Source organism: Dioscorea cayenensis, chromosome 7 (assembly GCF_009730915.1).
Source record: "Dioscorea cayenensis subsp. rotundata cultivar TDr96_F1 chromosome 7, TDr96_F1_v2_PseudoChromosome.rev07_lg8_w22 25.fasta, whole genome shotgun sequence".
NCBI lineage: Eukaryota > Viridiplantae > Streptophyta > Magnoliopsida > Dioscoreales > Dioscoreaceae > Dioscorea > Dioscorea cayenensis.
In genome coordinates this window covers 29094724-29114172 of record NC_052477.1, presented here as the reverse complement: position 1 = coordinate 29114172, position 19449 = coordinate 29094724, and the positions used below count along the sequence as shown (strand labels likewise).

General features: G+C 35.9%; 4 protein-coding genes across 7 annotated transcripts; all 4 read right to left on the bottom strand.

Moving 5' to 3' along the window:
- Nucleotide 1: 1 nt before the first annotated feature.
- On the bottom strand, nt 2-2971 carry LOC120265873 (probable sugar phosphate/phosphate translocator At3g11320). Its single transcript, XM_039273839.1, has 4 exons — nt 2325-2971; nt 1390-1493; nt 432-660; nt 2-206 (listed from the first exon to the last, which is right to left on the bottom strand). The coding sequence occupies exons 1-4, from the start codon at nt 2781-2783 to the stop codon at nt 60-62; spliced, it is 939 nt and encodes a 312-aa protein (XP_039129773.1). The 5' UTR covers nt 2784-2971; the 3' UTR covers nt 2-59.
- An 825-nt stretch (nt 2972-3796) lies between these two features.
- LOC120265494 (probable RNA-binding protein ARP1) lies at nt 3797-6952 on the bottom strand. 2 transcript variants are annotated; one of them, XM_039273424.1, is made up of 6 exons: nt 6705-6952; nt 6451-6622; nt 6234-6372; nt 5897-5936; nt 4633-4877; nt 3797-4104 (listed from the first exon to the last, which is right to left on the bottom strand). In XM_039273424.1, the coding sequence occupies exons 1-6, from the start codon at nt 6873-6875 to the stop codon at nt 4080-4082; spliced, it is 792 nt and encodes a 263-aa protein (XP_039129358.1). In that variant the 5' UTR covers nt 6876-6952; the 3' UTR covers nt 3797-4079. The 2 variants fall into 2 exon arrangements, with proteins under 2 accessions (XP_039129358.1, XP_039129359.1); XM_039273425.1 differs by having other exon boundaries at nt 3797-4092.
- Nucleotides 6953-9204: 2252 nt separating this feature from the next.
- LOC120265495 (nuclear transcription factor Y subunit B-like) lies at nt 9205-13689 on the bottom strand. 3 transcript variants are annotated; one of them, XR_005537669.1, is made up of 7 exons: nt 13233-13689; nt 13020-13149; nt 12866-12871; nt 12168-12246; nt 12022-12072; nt 10070-10141; nt 9205-9455 (listed from the first exon to the last, which is right to left on the bottom strand). XR_005537669.1 is itself a non-coding variant. In XM_039273427.1 (7 exons), the coding sequence occupies exons 1-6, from the start codon at nt 13436-13438 to the stop codon at nt 10115-10117; spliced, it is 486 nt and encodes a 161-aa protein (XP_039129361.1). In that variant the 5' UTR covers nt 13439-13689; the 3' UTR covers nt 9205-9455; nt 10070-10114. The 3 variants fall into 3 exon arrangements, 2 of the variants coding, with proteins under 2 accessions (XP_039129361.1, XP_039129360.1); XM_039273427.1 differs by having other exon boundaries at nt 12181-12246; XM_039273426.1 differs by having other exon boundaries at nt 12151-12246; nt 13233-13688.
- Nucleotides 13690-14854: 1165 nt separating this feature from the next.
- LOC120264881 lies at nt 14855-18346 on the bottom strand. The gene is given in 5 exon segments (XM_039272759.1): nt 14855-15310; nt 15403-15444; nt 15519-15996; nt 15998-18146; nt 18238-18346. Coding segments are annotated over 4 exon segments (2712 nt in total). The 5' UTR covers nt 18122-18146; nt 18238-18346; the 3' UTR covers nt 14855-15242.
- Between the last annotated feature and the right edge of the window lie 1103 nt (nt 18347-19449).

Here is a 19449-nt window from a genome sequence, read left to right as displayed (position 1 = left end):
CTTTTGCCACTTGGAATTGACATTACAAGATTTTTTTAAAAAAAAAACCAAAGGTTCTGCTACTTGCTACGCTTTTTAGATTCACTGTAAAGAACAACCCCAAAGACAGTGAGTGCATAGCCCAGCATCCCAGTTAAGGATACAGGGTTTCTGAATATCAGTATTGAAATCACAACTGCCACTGCACCTTTGGCATTACCAAGAACCTGAGTAAATAATACAAAAAAAAAGGTTTAATTACAGACATTGTTAAAGTTAGAAAAGTAGCCACTAAAACCTTTTACTGAATTTCAGAGTAAATTTTAATAAGCATTAGGAAAACAAAGATAAACTTTTTCTGATGCAGCCCAACATAGAATTAGAGGTGATGAACGAAATATTAATGAGGTAAAATGTGGTAATTCATTAGAACATATCAGAGAGTTGCATACCTGTAGAGTCAAGGCACTAGTATGTTTGGTAACGAGGAAATTGGTTAGGTTGACGAAATAAGCCATGGAGGAATTGAAAAGCAGATAACAAATGATCTTTTTATCTTCCCTAGCAAGTGTTACTGTGATGGCAAGAACATTGGGCTCCATGATTATTGTTGCAGGAAGTAGGAAAATAACAGCAATCGGCGCCATATATAGAAGAAGATTGATAGAATTTAGCTTTTCCCTGAACATAGATTGTAAACTAGGTTTGAGTATCGGTAGTCAAGAGCATAAACATAACAATCAAGATGAAGGAAAATTAGAGCATGATTAGATATATTACAAAACAAGGTAAAAGGATGCATATCCATATCCCATAGAGTATGATCATATATAGAAGAAGATTAATGAAATTTAGCTTTTCCCTGACATAGATTGTAAACTAGGTTTAAGTATCGGTAGTCAAGAGCATACACACAACAATCAAGAAGAAGGAAAATCAGAGCATGATTAGATAGATTACAAAACAAGGTAAAAGCATGCATATCCATATCCAATAGAGTATGATCATATAGAAGAAGATTGACAAAATTTAGCTTTTCCCTGATATAAATTGTAAACTATGTTTAAGTATCAGTAGTCATGAGCATAAACACAACAATCAAGATGAAGGAAAATTAGAGCATGGTTAGATAGATTACAAAACAAGGTAAGAACACACATATCCATATCCAATAGAGTATGAAAATATATAGAAGAAGATTGATAGAATTTAGCTTTTCCCTGAACAAATAGATTGTTAATTAGGTTCATATAAACAGCAATCACGATGAAAGAAAATTAGAGCACAATTTGATAGATTACAAAACAAGGTAAAAGTATTCATCTTCAAATCCAATAGGCTATGATCATATGGATTCGATAAGGTGAAAAACATAATATGAAAAATGCTGGATAAGAACAAGGTCCTTACCCTTCAGAAGATAACAAAATTCCTTGTAACACTGACTTGAGTGCCCTTGCAGCAGTTGCACTAATACACATGATAAATCCAAATAGATGAAAACTTGGCTCTCCCTGCATATGATTAAATTATTGGGTTAACACTAGTAAAAATATCTCAATGGAGATAGCCAATAGAAATCCAAATTTCATCCAAACACATACCTACATATACAAGCACATATGTATGCATGTACCTAACTAGGTAAATTGATGTACAAACCTACACGTAAAAATAATTAAAAAAAAACATAATACGCAGAGTTATAAAAAACCTACATATGTATGTATGAATGCTTATATATATACATACCTACATATATTGATACATTCGTAAAAACAAAAGAACCATTTATTTTCTTTGCTAACTAAAGTTTTAGAGAAAAAGCAAATAAATATCATTTCAACACAAAAAAAAAACATCTTTTTTTGTCAAATTAATTTATCAACTTTTTCACAAGAGCTATTTATTTATTCATGAGTAAATAACCTAAATGGTTCTCAACCTTTTGTGTGTGTCCATTTCTATCACCTAGTTTTAAATAAATTATGATTTGATCCCCCTATTTTTAATTTTTTTTACCATTTGTTCATTCAAATATACACTCACATCTTTTATATACTACGTGATCACTATTAACAGTGTATGTTTAATTGATCAAATTATAACAAAAACTAAAAATAGAGGACCAAATCATAGATATTTAAAACCTAGTGACCAAAATAAAAAAACACACACACAAAAAAAAGAAAGATTTAGATTATTTACCCTTATTCATTTATGGATTAATTTTATTATAATAATAATAATAAAATCCTCTCAACCCACTAGTTCTAATAAGCAAAAGTATAAACAAACAAATAAGGAAAAAGAAACTTGAAATCGAAAGCACTAAAAGGAACTGACCCCGGCTGGCGATCATGACGCCGGCGACGACCGGAACGAGAGTGAGATACGTGATCCAAGTCTCGCGCTTCATCGCCATGAAATACGCGAACACGGCGGTGAAGAACGGCGTCGTCGCACCCAACGGCCTGGTTGAACGACACCGGAAGAAACTTCAACGAGATGTTGCCGCCAACGACGGAGAAGCAAAAGACAAGGCTAAGAGCAGCGATCTTCAACAACTGAACACGCGATCTCACTATTTGAAGAGGCACAACCTTCAACCACGCCACCGACGCATAGCTCAAGAGCGAGCACGCCGTCATATGGCACATGGTGAGGAAGATCGGGTAGCTGAATCCATAGTTGGAGAGCAAGTACTTGTTCAGAAGGAGAAGGCCGATGTTGCACGAGTACCACGTCGTCACAAGCACGATCGTGAAGGGAAGTCCGTTGGTCGGTTCCGGCGCCGACGCCATGGATTTGTGGTGGAGATTTGGATCTGGGATTCTAGGGTTCTTGAAGGGATGGATTGGATTGGAGATTTATACATGGTTTTGGGGGGAGATTGGAGAAGTAGGGTTTGGTTTTGATACGAAGGAGAAGAAGGGGACGCTGAGGACGATGGGAAGAGACGGAGTCATAAATGCCGCGTGATGGGAGTGCTTTGTTGCTAGCCATTAATGGGCCTTTTAGGTTTTGAGCCCATTAATAGGGCCCGTTGTAGAATTTTTAGTTTTTAGTTTTTCCTTTTCTTCGATTGAGAAATTACTGAGTTAAATTTAAACTTATTAAATGTGGTACAAGAGATTAATTGAGTGAGAAAAACCTTAAAAACAATTTTTTTTTTAAATTACTGTTTTATATTATTATTATTATTATTATTATTATTTATTTTTTTATTTTTTTAAATGAGTAGTTTACCTTATGTTCTAATTTGGTATTTGAAAACTTTTATAATATAAAATTATAGGTGTTTTAGGTAGATTCTTTCAGATTAATTATATTTGAAATATTATATAAAAGAATTGTAGGTAAATATCCGTGCTTGTGATTAAGAGATCTCGAGTTCGAAACAAATTATTTTATGTGCACCTCCATTTGTCGATTTTGTCAAAAAAATATATTATATAAAATTATAATAATTGAGAGGGTTCAACACAATTATTGTTTTGTTTAATAAGATGGTTATATTTGATTATAGCTAATTATGATTTATGAGTACTTTTGTCTGGTTTGGATTTGGTTGATCATATTGGAAATAGTTGGGCACAGTTAGGTTGGAAATACATTAACTATTGGGAGTTACGTAGATCAACCAAGAATTTTCAAGCTATGTACCTGACTTTCAATGGAACTTCACCAACTTCTTTAAATTTAGGTCCAACATACGCAGGCATGGAGTTGAAAATGAGGCAAAAAAGAAATGTACACATTTGGCCATTTGGGTAACTAAAGAAAAATATTTCCACAGATAAAATAAATGCATAAATAGATGTTATTATTCATGACAAAATGGTCCTTTTTTTTGGGGAATATTTAGACATGACAAATTTACCATAAAATATATTGGTAAATGGACAATGTTCCCTGTTACAGATGCAAGTTAGATGGAATAAAAATGAATCCAATGAGACTAATGGAATGAAAGAAATAAAATCCTTCAGAAAATGGTGATTTTTTTTTTATTTGGCTTTTCTTCTTTTTGTTTTTGCTTTTTGTTTTTTGGATTCACTCCAGTGTACGCCTTGATTTGTTTTATTTAGCTGCATCCTTTAACAGGTTCCACTGCAAAACAAACTGTGTACTCATTAATTGTCAAATCAATCTGTTTAGGAAAATATTTTCCTCATCTAGCAAACAACAGAACACAATGCATTCAATGTTAATACATCATGTGAAGACAAACAAAAACAAAGAGATCTGAGAAATTTTCAGTCATTGCATAATATAAAACTTCTGTAATTGGCATTGTGTATTTCTTGTTTGGCTTTTATATACTCCAGCAAGCAATTTTGAATAATTTACTAGACAATGAGCAAATGGATGCCTTGATCATATCCCCACTAGAAACCATGTCATTATGAGAGATGCAATTATTTTTTTATTTTCCTTTGGCATTGTTTTCTGGCACTGGGCATGGATCCAAAATATTGCCAGCTTACAAGAAAAGTATCTGATATCACTTTGATACCAAGAGCTAAAGTATCAAGACAATCCCAACAATGTAGCAAGATGGTGCATGTTAAAGTACCAAGTCAATTGTCACAAAGAGATGTATTAAATTAAATTTTTAAGACAAGTATGGTGTTAAAGATGTTTGTGTACCTGTGGTAGCAGGGATTGCAGGAGGCTTGGAGATGATGGTGGGGATAGTGGTCATGGTGCTTGCAGTAGTTGGAGGGAAGATGTGAGCAGGAAGACCCATGGTGTGGGGCTGGTGGTGCTGGAAGTGATACAGTGGGTATACAGGCAGCATAGCATTTGGAGCAAAAATCCCTCCTTGGCTTGGGTATAGGGACATGGGAGAACTGACCCTGAACATAGGACCCTCCACCACCATGGCTCAGTTTCTGCACATCAGACCAAAATTTATTTTCAGTTGTTTACTAAATTATGGCATTGAAGAAAACACAAGCATGGAATTTGTTGGCTTTTCTATGTCTTTAAAAAATGCCTGAATGTGAGAATACACACACACACACACACATTAACTAGATATGTCACATAGCTAAGTCAGTGACTGTCATTGTCAGAGACTGCTGAAAAAAGGGCTTCTTTAGTATGCGCCAGAAATTTGTTTCCATTAGCTAGAACTAGATGCAAAATGGATAGTAGACAAACTAAGGAACATGGAGATTAGTAAAAACAAGAGGTCAGTGATGGATCTTGGAAGTATATAACTGGACTAACCCTGTGGAATCATCATGGTTGATCTAAGAAACCATAAAATAAATAAGGTGTAAGTGCAATTTTGGTGTCTGAAAACAAAGAACGTTTCATTATGATCCAAGGATTAAAAATATTTGTGAATAAAGGCTAAAAATTTAATTTTTAATTTTTTTTATTTTTCATCATAAAATAAATATAGAGATACAAGTCAGGAATCAAAGGGTGCAGTTTCAAGTCAAACTAAATGAAAATGATTTGGTAACTGATCAAGTGAAATGTGTATTCTTTAAATAACTTAAATGCTCACTGGCAAATAGATTATTAAAAAAAGGACAATTATTCTATTCACTCAGGTTAAAGTGTTCAACATGATTTGGTACATTGCCAATTCATCCTCACATGCATTTATTGACAAGCTAGAATCAAACAAAACCAGCAAATGTTATGCCATATATTTATTTAAGTTTTCCCAGTTAATATCCCAACACCAGTTAATCACTTAGCCAGCTAGCACAACACATGCATCCCAAAGTCCAAACAAGCTTATATTATTATAAATAAATTTTTTTTTTAAAAAAGACGGTAACATGGCAGAGCCGGCTTCCAATCAGCATTCCGCTAGAGATATCAACTATTATATATTCGAAAAAAAAATAACAAATCAAATATAAACTGAAAAAAAAAAAAATCATTTTTTTACCTGATTATAACCATAATCCGTCACGTATGAGGGAGAGTACCTGTAAGAAATAAATAAATTTCATTCAGTATATATATGTATATATATGTGCAAAATGTGGGGGCCGGTAAACAGCTGGAACTCTAATATAGTATAAAACTTTTGCTCCTTCCCGCGTGGAAAGGTTCGAATTTGGCAGTCACCCCCTAACATTTTACGCTATTATTTTTACCATCCATTTCAGCGATAAAAAAAAAATTAGCGTCTATAAAAATTTCCAAAAATAAAGTGGTAAAACTGCAAAAAGGGGCAAAAAAATAGAGAGAATCAAAATCATCAATGTCATCTCCCTACTCACCCGTACGCCGCAGGGGTGGTGGCAGCGCCGGCGGCGTAAAACGGCACAACGCCGGCGTGGTAGTGGTGGTGATGCTGTGGATACGGTCCCGGCGTCCCCGTTGCGTAGTACCACGGCGGCGCCGCCACCCCTCTCGCACCTTCAGATCAAAACCCAACGTAAATCTCCAAACTCGAAGGACTTTTTCACAAAAAAAATATAAACTAGGGTTAGTTACCATGCCGCGGAGGGGGCGGCGGAGGAGTGGTGGAGATCGGGGTCGGTGGCGGCGAGGGACGAAGCCGGCGTGCACCGAGCGAAGCGAGGTTACAGTTAGCACGGCGGCCATTGATCACCGGCGAAGGATCCTCGCAAGCCTTCTTCGCTGATTCAGCATCCTTAAACGTGACCTGCAAGGAAACCCAAAACCCTAACCCTAGTCAATTGGCCAGATCAATAGGAAGCGAATGCGGAGATGAAACGGAGGCTTACGAAGCCATAGCCCTTGGAACGGCCGGAGGTCTTATCGGAGATGATGACGGCTTCGAGAATATCACCGAATCGAGCGAAGTGGTCACGCAGAACGTCTTTCTGGGTCTCCCATGCGAGTCCGCCGACGAAGACCTTGGTGAGCGTGGTGTCGCCGAATGGCTGCTGGCCCATTGTCTCCGGCGTCCGATGAGGCGATCGCTGGATTCCCGGCGTTGATCGCGGGGTGCTCGTGAGAGAGAGAGAGAGAGAGAGAGGAACGAGAAGGAGATGGAAAGGGAGTGGAGCGTTATATAATAAGAGGAAGGCTTTGTCCTCGGAGTGGCATTATGGTAGATACGCTTTGATTCTTTGTTTTGTTATTCTCACGCCCCTTGTTTTGTAGAATTTTCTTTCCTTTTATTTTTTTTAATGGAAATATAATAATCCTGTTAAATCTGAAAAAAAAAAATTTACCCACAAAGACATATTTGTGAAGGTTTTACAGGCAAAATATTGAATGAATATGATGGTACAATAGAATATATATTTTTTTTCACATGTGTATTTTTCATGAGTATATTTTTTTACCATATTAAAATTATCATTTCATATAAAATTGCATATAATTGTAGCTTTTCAAAGATATGTCCAATAATTTTGTCCTGATTTTTCTGAAATGATCGTGGTTTATTTATTTTTTAAAAATATGCTTTAATAATTTATTTATTGTTTCTCAGGGGTTATATATATATTTTTTTAAAAAAATATGTATATATATAAAATGCTGGTCATTAAATTAATCATGGTATATTATATTAAAAGTAATTAAAGAAAGGGAGAGAGAGAATAATTTAGAAAGTGTGAAAATACTATAGAAGAAGAAAGAAGGGGGTGAAGATAGAGAGAGCATGAGGAGAAGAACATGGGAGTAGGGAGAAGGACAGACAATGGGAAGGGACAGCTAATGCCATGAACGTGCTTAGAGGACCTTCTTCTTCTTCTTCTTCTTCTTCTTCATCTTTACACTTCCACACTTCACTATATATCTCATTAATTATTATCATTATCATTTAATTATATTATATATTTTAATACATTAGCTCTAATTCCGCTACATTTGTGTTGTGCCTCCCACTCTTGTTGAAAAACAAAAATATTAATAGTATTCAAACTATATATATATATATATATGATATTTTATTTTTCTCAAAAATAAAAAAATAAAAAATATATATGCCAAAAATATTGTTGGATGTTTGCACATTGACAGATAGACTCAAACCAGAGTGCAATGTGATGTACTGCACATGTACTTGCACATATAAATTTAGCATTTTGTTGTGACATGTTTACCCCTCATAAAAAAACTATGGCCATGATTCCTCCTCCACAGGAACTTATACATCATATAATAAAACAACAAGAACTCTCTTTCATAAGTAGTAGTAGTAGTAGTAAAAAAATTTAAATAAATAATAAACTTATAAAGTAAAGTGAATAGAAATAGAAGCTTATTTATTTATCCATGCAGTGTGGTTGTCAGATGGGAAGGTTTGAGTTTGACTGGCAGAAGAGAAGATGAGAAGGAATGAAGGCACACACACACAAACACAAACACACACACACACTAATAATGCATGCATGGCTGTGAGTTAGCTGGAATGCCATTGCGCCTTGCCTTCCTTTTGAGTTGCCAACAAATCAAAGTGGCTACAGTAAGCACTGTTGCACCCAGGTTTCATATGGATATTATATTAATTAAACACTTTTATAAGGATACACAAATTTAAAAAAAAAAAAAGATTGTTAAAAAGTTCAAACGCTTTTCAATTAAAGAAAACTAGTATAAATACATAAATAAATAAATAAATAAATAAAAAGGGATAATAGAAGTACAAAAGAGTGAACATGATAGAAACAAACTAATATATATATATATATAAAAATATGAGTGTTGATAGGGTGTATAGAGGGAATTTTATGAGGATAGATAGAGTCATAGAGGGATATAAATGGTCATACCTGATCCAGGCTGACCCATTGACAGCCCATAACTCATGGGCGAGACTGGTGGTGTGAGTTGGCCGGCAAACCACCAATGATACCCACGCCATGTTGCTATGCTATGCCACGCCATCACTTGTCCAATGATTCCAGCCAACCAAGTTCAAAAGCTCAATAAGCTTTTCAGAAGATAGCATGATCCCATATATATATATATATATATATATATAATTTGGATATATAAATCATGCTTCTCTTTTGATATCAATTGATTTAATACTAATACTAAATTTTAAGTAGGGTGGTGCACTGGTGCTTGTAGTCATTAGTCCTAAGACACGCGCAGCACGTGCATTGGACGGTGGATCTGATTCTTGGCACACTGCCAGGGTGTTGTGTTACATCATCTTAATATGATCATCTTTTTTGATTTTGTTTCCATACAAAACTTGGCATAACAACACACACACACATGAGCACCTCAATAATTTATAAATGAGAATTTGGATTTAATTGGTTATAGTTAGATATGAATCTATGAATAAGAGAATGATGGATGGAAGGTCAGGCAGAGGAGAATAGATGTACATAAAGAGAAATTCTGAGCAATTAGGTTAAACAACAGAACATGATGTTGCAAATAGTTTTACTGATTACAAGAACTCTATTTGATAATAAGCTACATCACTAATTTGACAATCAAGTACCTAAATAACTCAGAAGAAGATCCCTCCATTGAAACCGACAGGGATCGCCATTAGCTTGTTACTGCATCATTCAAATTTGCTTCTTGGTTAAAAACAGATATCCGGGTTTGGAAAGTAATAACAGAAAAAGGAAAAATAAATGAAATACTTCAAAGAGAACAGGGAATTAAAGATCAATAAGTTTAACAAACAGAGGATGTCAATGAGCTATTTCTATAACATTTTGCATTGCTTTCGAACTTCAATTTTTGTCTACACAGAATAAGTAACCCAAGTTTTAACATAGATAATATATGCAGTTTTTGCCAACCACAGAGAGAGGACAGGCAATATTCAACAACTGCATCAATCAAAATACCTAGATCAAAAAATCTTACTGACGATTTAATTACTACATGCACTTGACTTATTCCAAGTTCTTTTGTTAACACAGTAATGTGCATTCTGACATCCTTCGAGCCAATCACTTCTATGATCTGGCTTCTTTATGCATTAGACTTCCCATTCATTTTTAAGATTTATGACTCAAATTTTTTTATAAAGATGTATATCAAGGGGTGTTTCCAAAACAGTTCCATCCAATTTTAGGTCTGAAATGTAGGGTAGTTGACACAGTCTTTTCGAAGCTTAAAGAAAAATGATAGGTTTAAAGAGAATAACAAGAGACAAAATTACCTGAATTAAAAAAAAAAAAGCAGATTGCATAAGCAGGTGGTTTGATCAACCTGAGAGATCCCCATTATGGAACTGGCAAAGTAACAAAACAACATTAGACACTTGTATCTGAGTAATTGTATTAAGAAAAAATGAAAGCATAAGGAAAAGAAATGCTCCATTTCGTAATAAAGTTTATAATGAGGAAAGTTTTAACGCGTGAATGAAAGTTGGCCCCCATAACCAGGCACCAGATAACCACCACAAAATAGAAACCACAATCATATTTAACCATAACCTAAATTCTTTGAATTTCTTGAAACATGAAAGTCACACTCCTGTCAAACTAAATCGGATGAGACAGGATAGAATCAGAAAGATATCGCTTATGCTACTTGAGGAACATATGTTCAACTAAATGATGTTCCCATATGGCAAGTTCCAAAGGACATCTGCATTCTCCGCGCCAAATTTACAATGACTATGCCTGGAGAAAGAATTTGAAGGGAGCAGTAACTAATTGATGGGAGGGGGAAATGAAACTATATAGATCATCATGTTCTAAACCATATATATTTGTCTAGGGGAACAACTACAAAAGTACTCATCAGGAATAGATTTGAGCACAGTGGACAAGCATCGGTTAAAAATGAGAATAACATATAAGAGGGCAGTAGAAAATATGAAGATGAAGGTCTTTTCTAAACAAGTATTAGACTAGAACGTGACAACATTTCAAAGAAGAGGTATCAAGAACTGTACAGTAGAAAAGAGCAGTTGGAAAGAACGGATGGATGATGCATCAAACAGGGGAAAAAGTGAAAAAAAGCTCATACTTTCACTCAAAGAAATAAAGCCTTTACATCAAACTTTTTTTTTTTTTGAGATTGGGTGCTCATAGTTCTCTAATGGAAAATAGAAATTTTAGTATAATGGCATGCAAGGAACTATTCAAACAAATCTAGAATAGCAAAACTATTTTTCCGATCCATATCAATAATCTAAGAAAATTTCACAGCACTAATTGCAGACCTAAACATTCTGATAATCATAGTTGATAAGCTACAGAAGAAAAATATCAGCCTTCCGAATGACTAAATGATTGAAATTTATAAGGAAAGTATCATGGAATGAGAGTCGGAATAGATATCTGTTGATCTTAATTTTGTCAGGTCGGAACAAACTTCAGAATACCAAAGAAATTTAGTCGAAATAAGAAAGAACCAAATCTTGAAATGGAAAATTTAAACAGCCATGCAAGTTGAAAGCACACCAAGACAATATCTCAACGGACAAGAGCTTCTTAATATAAGAGATCCTTAAGCACCCCTCCTGATAAGCATTTCATTGACATATGACGCTGAAAATTTTATAGGTGGATGGATGGATGTATTGAAAATGATGCAGAAATCAGGTATTCAATTATGATGGGAGTATAGGGAGGAGAGTGGTTCAGCCTGAACAACAGTAACAAAGACTTCCTACTATATCATGCTAATTGAAAGCGACTTTAATTCTGGTGACTGAGATAGAACATAACCAATTCAAACTTTATTTATTGGTAAAGGCACTGCAATGACTACAACATGACTGATGAGCACGAAATAAACCACATAATGTTGAAATCAGGACTAGGACATGCAAATGTAAAGAACAAGAAAAATGTTTCACTTCCATCACATCAGGTACTCCTCAACAAATAATGTTAGGCATGCATGAAGTATATGAAGTGTCACACTAGATACTAATTCTTACCATATAGAGCGAAAAACCTAATCAGTGGAGAAGACCAGTTAAAAACATCTACTATTCAGTGATGCTATATTTCCATAACTAATCATCTCGTTAAGCAGTAAGCATCAAAAACAGCAAGCAAGGAAAAATAAATAAATAAATAATAAAATAAAAATAAAAGAATGTGCATGTTGACGTTAACATTATAAAACTGGAACAAGAAGAATCAGTGAAATTACCTGGGTATGGATATAGTTCATGCCTTGAGTAAAAGACCCTTGTGGAGCAATCTAAAAGTTCACAAAAAATAAGTACAAAAAAGATAAAAGATTCATGCTGCAATTGTCATAAAGCATAATAAAAGATACCCCTTGAGTGCTTGTACCAGGTGTTCCAACCTGAATTCCACCACCATCTTTACTGAGGGAACCATCTCCACCTTTGGCGGTTGCCTTACTATCACCCTAATCAAAATTTACAAACAATATAATCAACCGAAAAATTAAACTTACACGTGACACAAATTAATGATTAACAATAAAAACAGTTGATGGCATTCAATTCAGGAAAATCTCTGTTCAAATTACTTCTAAACATTAAATTTTGTTGTCTTTTCTAGTCATCCAATTAAAAAATGAGAAAGAGATTGGTGACGAATGTACGACGTCATAAATATCTCATAGATGCAACAAACAGAATCTGAAAAAACTCAGCAACAAAACAAAAATAGAAATAGCCTCTTCGTCGTGTCACAGCCACTTACCGTGACATTTCAAATTGGGGTGAGCAAAACATACAAGAAATAATTAACAATCCTTAAGGACCTTATCCATGTCAAAACTAATCATCCATAAAAAGGAACTCAAGCCATAAAACTAAAAATCAAAGCTTAATAACAGGAAATACTCAACTCAGATTTGCCACTAATTAATCATCAAAAGGAAGTAAATCAATCGAAAAAGAGCAACAACTAAAGCTTCTTTAATTATTCCGGGTTATCTTCAAATCAGCATATCAATAATATACAAAAACGAATCATGCAAAATTCAAGAACCACGTGAATGGCAAAGAAGAACTTCTCACCTCCATCTGCAACACAGTATCCATCCACCATACCCACACAAAAGGGGGGAAGAACAGAAGAAAACAATAGACTAAGTCAGTCCAAAAGCCAAGAAAAACCAAAAAAACGCATAGAAAAAGAAGAAGAAGAAATCCATCAGAGAGAAATCATCACCTCTCTATACTTCTGAAGATACAGCTTCAGCGGCTCAATATAGTCCTCAAAACCAAGCGTCGCCATCGCCCAAAGCAAATCATCACCATTAATCGTCTTCCTCTTTTCCTTCTGACACTTATCACTCGCCCTAAAACCATCCAACAAACAAAAAAAAATCACAAAAATAAAAACAGAAAACAAGAACCAAATCCAAAAAAAAAGAAACCGAACTCAGAGGTGATGAAGCTGATGAACTCAGAGACGCACTCCTGCACAGTCTCCTTAGCATCCTTAGCGATCTTGCCGTTAGCGGGGAGAGCCTTCTTCATGATCCGGCTGATGTTGGCGATGGGAAGGTAGCGGTCTTGTTCACGAACACCAGAACGCGGACTACCCTCCCCGCCACTGCCGCCAGGGCTACCAGGAGCCTCCGCCATCGACGCCGAGACGTAGATCGAAATGAAACCCTAGATCGAAGACGAAGGAGGGAGATGTGTATAAATAGATATGAGAGAGTTTTCGTATTTGGCGCGGGAGAAGAGAAAGGAGAAGGGAGGGAGAGAGGGGTGTGTGTTATTTTTCTTGGTTAAAAAAGGGATGGATGGGCGAGAGTGGGAGAGAGAAGGCAGATCAGACGCTGGAGAAGAGAGGAGGGAGGAGACGACTGCGATGGAAACGCTGATCTATCTTCACCGTCCGTTTCCTTTTAAATGGGATCTAATTTTGTGTTAATCAGGGTGTTTTCGGTATTTTTTAGAGATTTCTTTTCTTTTTCGGTATTTTTCTGGTAATGCTTTTTTTAGTTTTTTTTTTTAAGTTTTGATTTTGCTTTTTGGAGTAGATTGATAATGTGCATTAATTTTATTTTTATTTTTGTTTTTTTTAAGATATGTTTGTGGATAGTAATCCTATTTGGTAGCTTTAAAACACATCTATTTTAATTTTAAAAAGTACATATTATTCATGCACGTTTATTGATTAAAGAAACTAAATAAATTTATTTTCACCGTATAGATAAACTTTTGACAAACAAATACTCACCACAGCACATCAGGTGACAAATATATATATATATATATACCAAAAAAATTGGGAAAACCCAAAATGAACCTGAATTGGAAAAACAGGATGTTAATTGAGTTATTTCTGGTTTCGATGAAGTAATCTCAAGTGAAAACCCAGAGATGAGAGAGAGATAATGGTAATACATTATATTACAATTAGAATCACTAATGAACCAGCATATAAGCCTTCAAAATTGGCCATTGTCTCTCCTCAGCCTCAAGACCAGAAGAATGAGATGCCAGTTTACACAAAATAGCAATTAAAATACACATTGCTATGTAGTCATTGACACTAATCCAAATCAACTTGAACCATACTGAGAATGCGTGTTTGTAGCTGGACATGCACACTTATGACAAGAGATACTAACCCTTTGCTGAGAAAATCACAATAGAAATCACACAAGGCAACAGAAATCACAAAATTTTTTAAAAAAAAATTTAACCTACTGATTTCATGGAAATATGATGAACAATGTTTCACATAATGATGTCCCAATAGAAATGTTACAATTTTTAAATCTCCATGTAGAGAAAAAAATTAGATATCCAATAAGATGGCTAATATAACATTCTAGATGTCATAGCGACTATGACTGCTAAAATATGTTGAGGTTAATATAAAGAAGAATGTTATTGGATTGCAAACATTTTCAATCCTGTAGATTACTTCATATAGCGTCAACTTCAATCTGTGGCTCTCATCATCAAATGCAAGTAAACAAGTTTATCCCCAAAGTCATAAACTAGGAAGAAAATAAACCTACATACACATAGAAGTCACAAGAATGAATGGAAGATCTGGACCATAAAATTGAAATGTATAACATATTGAAGCATTAAAAAAAATGTTTGTAATGAAACTCCAAGACTCTGGACAAATATTTACATATAACACTAAAAACAGTGCTCTATAGCTCTATAGCTCCCAAACCTAATATCCACAAAACTCTGTCTGCTTTTCTTTGCTAAGTATGAAAATGTCAGTGTAGAAGCTCTAGCATTGGAGCTCTCATCACAAATTTTTGCATGTGAGCGAGGATATAGTAGTAGAATCTATTTGTGAAAACTCCAGATATATTTTTGTTGAATATGTATTGCTCTAAGCTTAAAACATATAAACCTCAAGGCTATAAACAAGACTAACGCCATGCCAGATGAAAACAACTTATCAATGTCACTCTGACGATCCTTTAGTAGTAACTTCAACCTGTGCACCATCTGATAATAGGGTAGCTTCTTGAGCTGAAAGAAAAAAGTAACTTGATGACCAACTGAAAGGAAAGGAATGTACACAATGCCACCAAAAGCATAGCAAGAGATGCAACAGAAGATACCTGGAATTTGTGCATTATCTGACTCGGCAGATACTTCTTGGGCTGAAACAGAGCAATTAAATGAGCACACATGTTTTCAAAAGCAAAAAGAAAGATATAAGTTACAAGTACAGTACCCAGAACAACTGAGTTTGTAACTTCACAATTCGAAGTTCCTTCATTGGTTTTCATCGCAGAATTCAACGGAGCTTTGGGCTTCGATGTTGAGTACCTAAGCCGATAACTGACAAGAGCTGGTCCAAAGATGCTGAATTTACCGGCACTGCTGAAAGCCATTTCTGCATCAGCACGCCTCTTGAAAACAACTTTAGCTCGGTTGTTCTTCTTCATAACTTCTGTCTCAGCTTCATCCAGAGGACCATATTGACCAAAAATCCTGACAACATCTGCTTCAGAAGGAAGGGCGTCTGACTCAGTAAAACTCAAAATCAGAGTAGTAGGTGACCATTCCTCTGCAGGTTTTTCAACAAAACTGCAAATTGAACCATCCTGAAGTTTTTGTTTACTTTCCAGCACAGGTTCCAGAGGAATTGCAGATGAAGCTTCTTCTACAGGCTTCTTCATCTCAATTTTCTTCCTTTTCTTCTTCTTCTCCTTATGCAACTGCACCCTGAGAATCCGCTTGCCTTTTCTGCCGATTAGTTTGCACTGATTTCTCTTGACTGTCCTCAAACATGATATCAGACCAGTAGGAGTCCAACTTGTACTCAGAATTAGATGGATCAGATGGAGATGGCTCAGAGTTAGCTGATTTTTTTTTTCTCCCCCTTTTCCTCTCCTTTTGCCCCATATGATTTCTGACCTCCATGGAGGAAGAAGAAACCATTCCCCTCACGCCAGTGAAGAAACTTACTACTGCAGACTCAAAACCATGTTCCTTCATAGGATCTCTTGCAACTAAACAAAGTTGTGAGAGCATTTCACTTGGTGAAGAATTATCTTTTGGGACGTTTCCCTTTTTCCTCCTAGACCCAACAAGAGAATGTGGTAGAGCATCACTAACAATTGTGATGCCTTTTCTTTTACCACTCTTGCCCACACCCTTCTTGGATATTCCATCATCCTGCTCAAAGATAGAAGGTGAACATGCTATCTGGCTTGCAATTCGACTGATTCGTTCTCCAACCTTTAAAGGTTTAGAAGAGGTTGGAGACAATGGCTCAGTGTCTAAATCTCCTAATGCATCAAGCCTTTTCTTCTTATTTTTTCCTGGTCCAGCAGAATCTGCAGTGAGGCCCTTCCAATGCTTATCAAAAGGAACCAATTCTGATTGTCCATAGGCTTTTCCCCAAGATTGGCTTCCAATGGCATCATTTAATGTTACTTCCATTAATTCAGACAAACTCTTCTTTTTTCTTCCCTCCTCTTTGACATGCCTGCGATTGCTTAATAAACTTCTTCTAACTTTCAACTTCCTCTTTCCAGAAATCATCTTGGAAAGTGTCAGTTTTGTTTCATCTTCCTCGGATATTTCAGACTGGGAAGGTAAAATCTCAGCATCGTTCTCCACTAAAGTACCACCAGGAAGGAATTGAGGCAGTTCTGGATAACCCTTGGACTGATAAAAGGCCTTCAGCTGAGCCTTAGCAATAACAAGATCCAAATAATCTGCTCCACTGTAAGGGGAATGAGCTAATGCCCCAATGTACTCCAGAAGTCTATCAGGTCGAAAAGAACTAGCATTCAAGAATCTATCGGCAGCAGCACTATATGTTCCTTCTCGAATCCCAGCATTATCAACAGTTTGGTACTTAAGAGTATAATAAGCTTCTTCAGGAATACAATTACACATCATTCCCAACTCCGTCCGTCTTGACACTTCCTCCAAGACACAATCAACAGCATCTACAAACGCATCCAAATTGCTCTGCTTTTCCATTTGAGAGAAGTGTGGCAAAAAAGGTTTCAATTGGGATTCATCACACCAAGCAAAAGTTTTATCTCCAAAATAAGCCACCAAGTGGTTGTCCTTTTTATTGTGCTTCAGGGCCATATCTGATGCATCTAAAGCATCAAAAATCTGACCAGGCCACCAAGGATGGCTCCTCACTTTACCCCAGACCAAGTCAGGAACAGAAAGCCCAACTTTCTCCTCTGCAGAAGACCATTTGTATCTAGGAAATTCAACATCCTGAAAAGACAAAATTCCTGGTGCCCTTTTCCGGCCTCTCTTTCTCACTGTTTGAGATTGCTGTTGTTCCTCAACCGGCACCTTCCCATCACCATCACCACCTGCATCTATGGCGGCATCTTCCATCTGGTTTTCGGCCTTGTTGCCCAAATCCTCATCTTGATCATCACACAACTTCGTTTCCTCTCCAATGATTTCCTCAGCAGATTGCATCTGTGCCACCAGTTCATTTTTATCATCGGCCTCCTCCTCAATCCGCATGCCCCCATCCTCTAATTTCCGCTCCTCATCAACCATCCGATCACCAGTGTCCTCACCCAAATCATCATCTTCCAACGTTCTCTCCAAATCTACCACCTTTTTCCCAACAACACCATTACTTCCAGAACCACCAATCGTATTCTTCACCCCCACATCATTCTCCACTCTCAGATCCTTCTCCTCAAACAATCCACCATCCTCCCTCGCTTCAACTCCGTTTCCAATCCCAACACCATCAGAAACCTCCATCCCCGGCTCCGCAACCGCAGACGCGTTGAGATCAAGCTCTCCGGTGGAGACCACATCCGTAGACGGGCCCCAACCCATGATACCAAACCCTAGTTCCTCAAATCTACACAACAACAACAACAACAATACAACGACAACAACAAACGCTAAGAATTCCTCTTAGAACAATAAACAACCCTAGATTGATCGCATACCTGGATTCAATTCGCCGCCTCGAAATCGATGAACAATCCCAAAGAGAACCGAACGAATTCTAGGGTTTGCGAAGAACTCCAGAAACCCGCGAGTTGGAGAACCAAGCAGGGTCATGTGTTTCGCGTTCGTGGTTTTTATAGCAACTGGTTGTGATGCTTTCAGGTGAGGTTACCGCATGAGGAAAGGAAAGACTCACAAGATCGTAAGAATACAAAGACGTAGGGATGGGTTTCTTGACGGTAAAGTTTCTGGCGGTTATTTTAAGATTTGGTTCAAATGGATTCGGGCGCGGTCGTGGGGCTTGTTTTTAAGTTGGTGTGGATGAGTCATTAATGTTGTGTTTCATGGTGCCATTTAATTGGGATTTGGGGTTTCAATGGTGTTGAATGCCAAGTTTGACCTTGCTGTTGTGTTCTGTTTTTTAACAAAATTAATTACTGTGAGGGTGGTTTTGTAATTTGGATGTTCAAATTAGTTGTATATAAAACCTAATTTTAATTTATACTTTTTATGTTGCTTAGAGTTTTTTTTGTTTTGTAATAAAAAAAAATTTGCATGATAATGTTTTATCGAGTGTATTTCGGATCGTTAGACTAAATTAATCTTGACTGTTCATTTCTATCTTGAATGGCTATAAATACCCTTTTTATTTGTTATGAATGATGTAGATAAGAAGAAGGAATAAGAAAAAGTGAAGTAGTATTAAAAGTATTCAGTTTCTTTCTTTATTCTTTATGCCTATTTTTGTACTTTCTATATATTCATGAAAATATATATATATTGAGGAAGAATTCTTAGTAGCATATACAATATACAGTATCTTTAAAAACCTAGAAAAATTTTATTTGGTAAATTGATTCAAACAAAAGAATAAATTTTTAAAAAAACGTATTTACTAAAATAAACAATTCATCCTAAGTTTTGCAAATATATTTTTTTTCTAATAAATAGACACCAAGCGCCTTCATTTAAGTGAAGAAAAAGAGCTACACAGTAGCTATTTATTGAAAATAAAAAGTCAAAAGAAAAAGAAAAAAAGAAAGGCATCAAGCTAAAGCTAGACTAACACAAAAAATAATAAATTACAAGTATAAATCATCTTACTTGATAGCTTTCATCAATCACCTAGGAAGATCTAATCCTTTGGTAAACAGAGAGAGGACATGTGAACTTCTTCCTTGAGCAACTAATTGATTAGCTATTCTAGCTAT

Coding starts and splice junctions, on each gene's coding strand:
- LOC120265494 (XM_039273424.1), bottom strand. CDS start 6,875: ATGGGCCAGCAGCCATTCGGCGACACCACGCTCACCAAGGTCTTCGTC. Junction 6,623..6,704: donor GTTCCAAGGGCTATGGCTTC/GTAAGCCTCCGT, acceptor GTTTCCTTGCAG/GTCACGTTTAAGGATGCTGA. Junction 4,105..4,632: donor TGCAATCCCTGCTACCACAG/GTACACAAACAT, acceptor ATGAGTACACAG/TTTGTTTTGCAGTGGAACCT.
- LOC120265873 (XM_039273839.1), bottom strand. CDS start 2,783: ATGGCGTCGGCGCCGGAACCGACCAACGGACTTCCCTTCACGATCGTG. Junction 1,494..2,324: donor GTCATGATCGCCAGCCGGGG/TCAGTTCCTTTT, acceptor AATCATATGCAG/GGAGAGCCAAGTTTTCATCT. Junction 661..1,389: donor ATTTTGTTATCTTCTGAAGG/GTAAGGACCTTG, acceptor ATCTATGTTCAG/GGAAAAGCTAAATTCTATCA.
- LOC120265495 (XM_039273426.1), bottom strand. CDS start 13,438: ATGGCGGAGGCTCCTGGTAGCCCTGGCGGCAGTGGCGGGGAGGGTAGT. Junction 12,073..12,150: donor CTGGTACAAGCACTCAAGGG/GTATCTTTTATT, acceptor GTGAACTTTTAG/ATTGCTCCACAAGGGTCTTT. Junction 10,142..12,021: donor TGAACTATATCCATACCCAG/GTAATTTCACTG, acceptor TTACTTTGCCAG/TTCCATAATGGGGATCTCTC.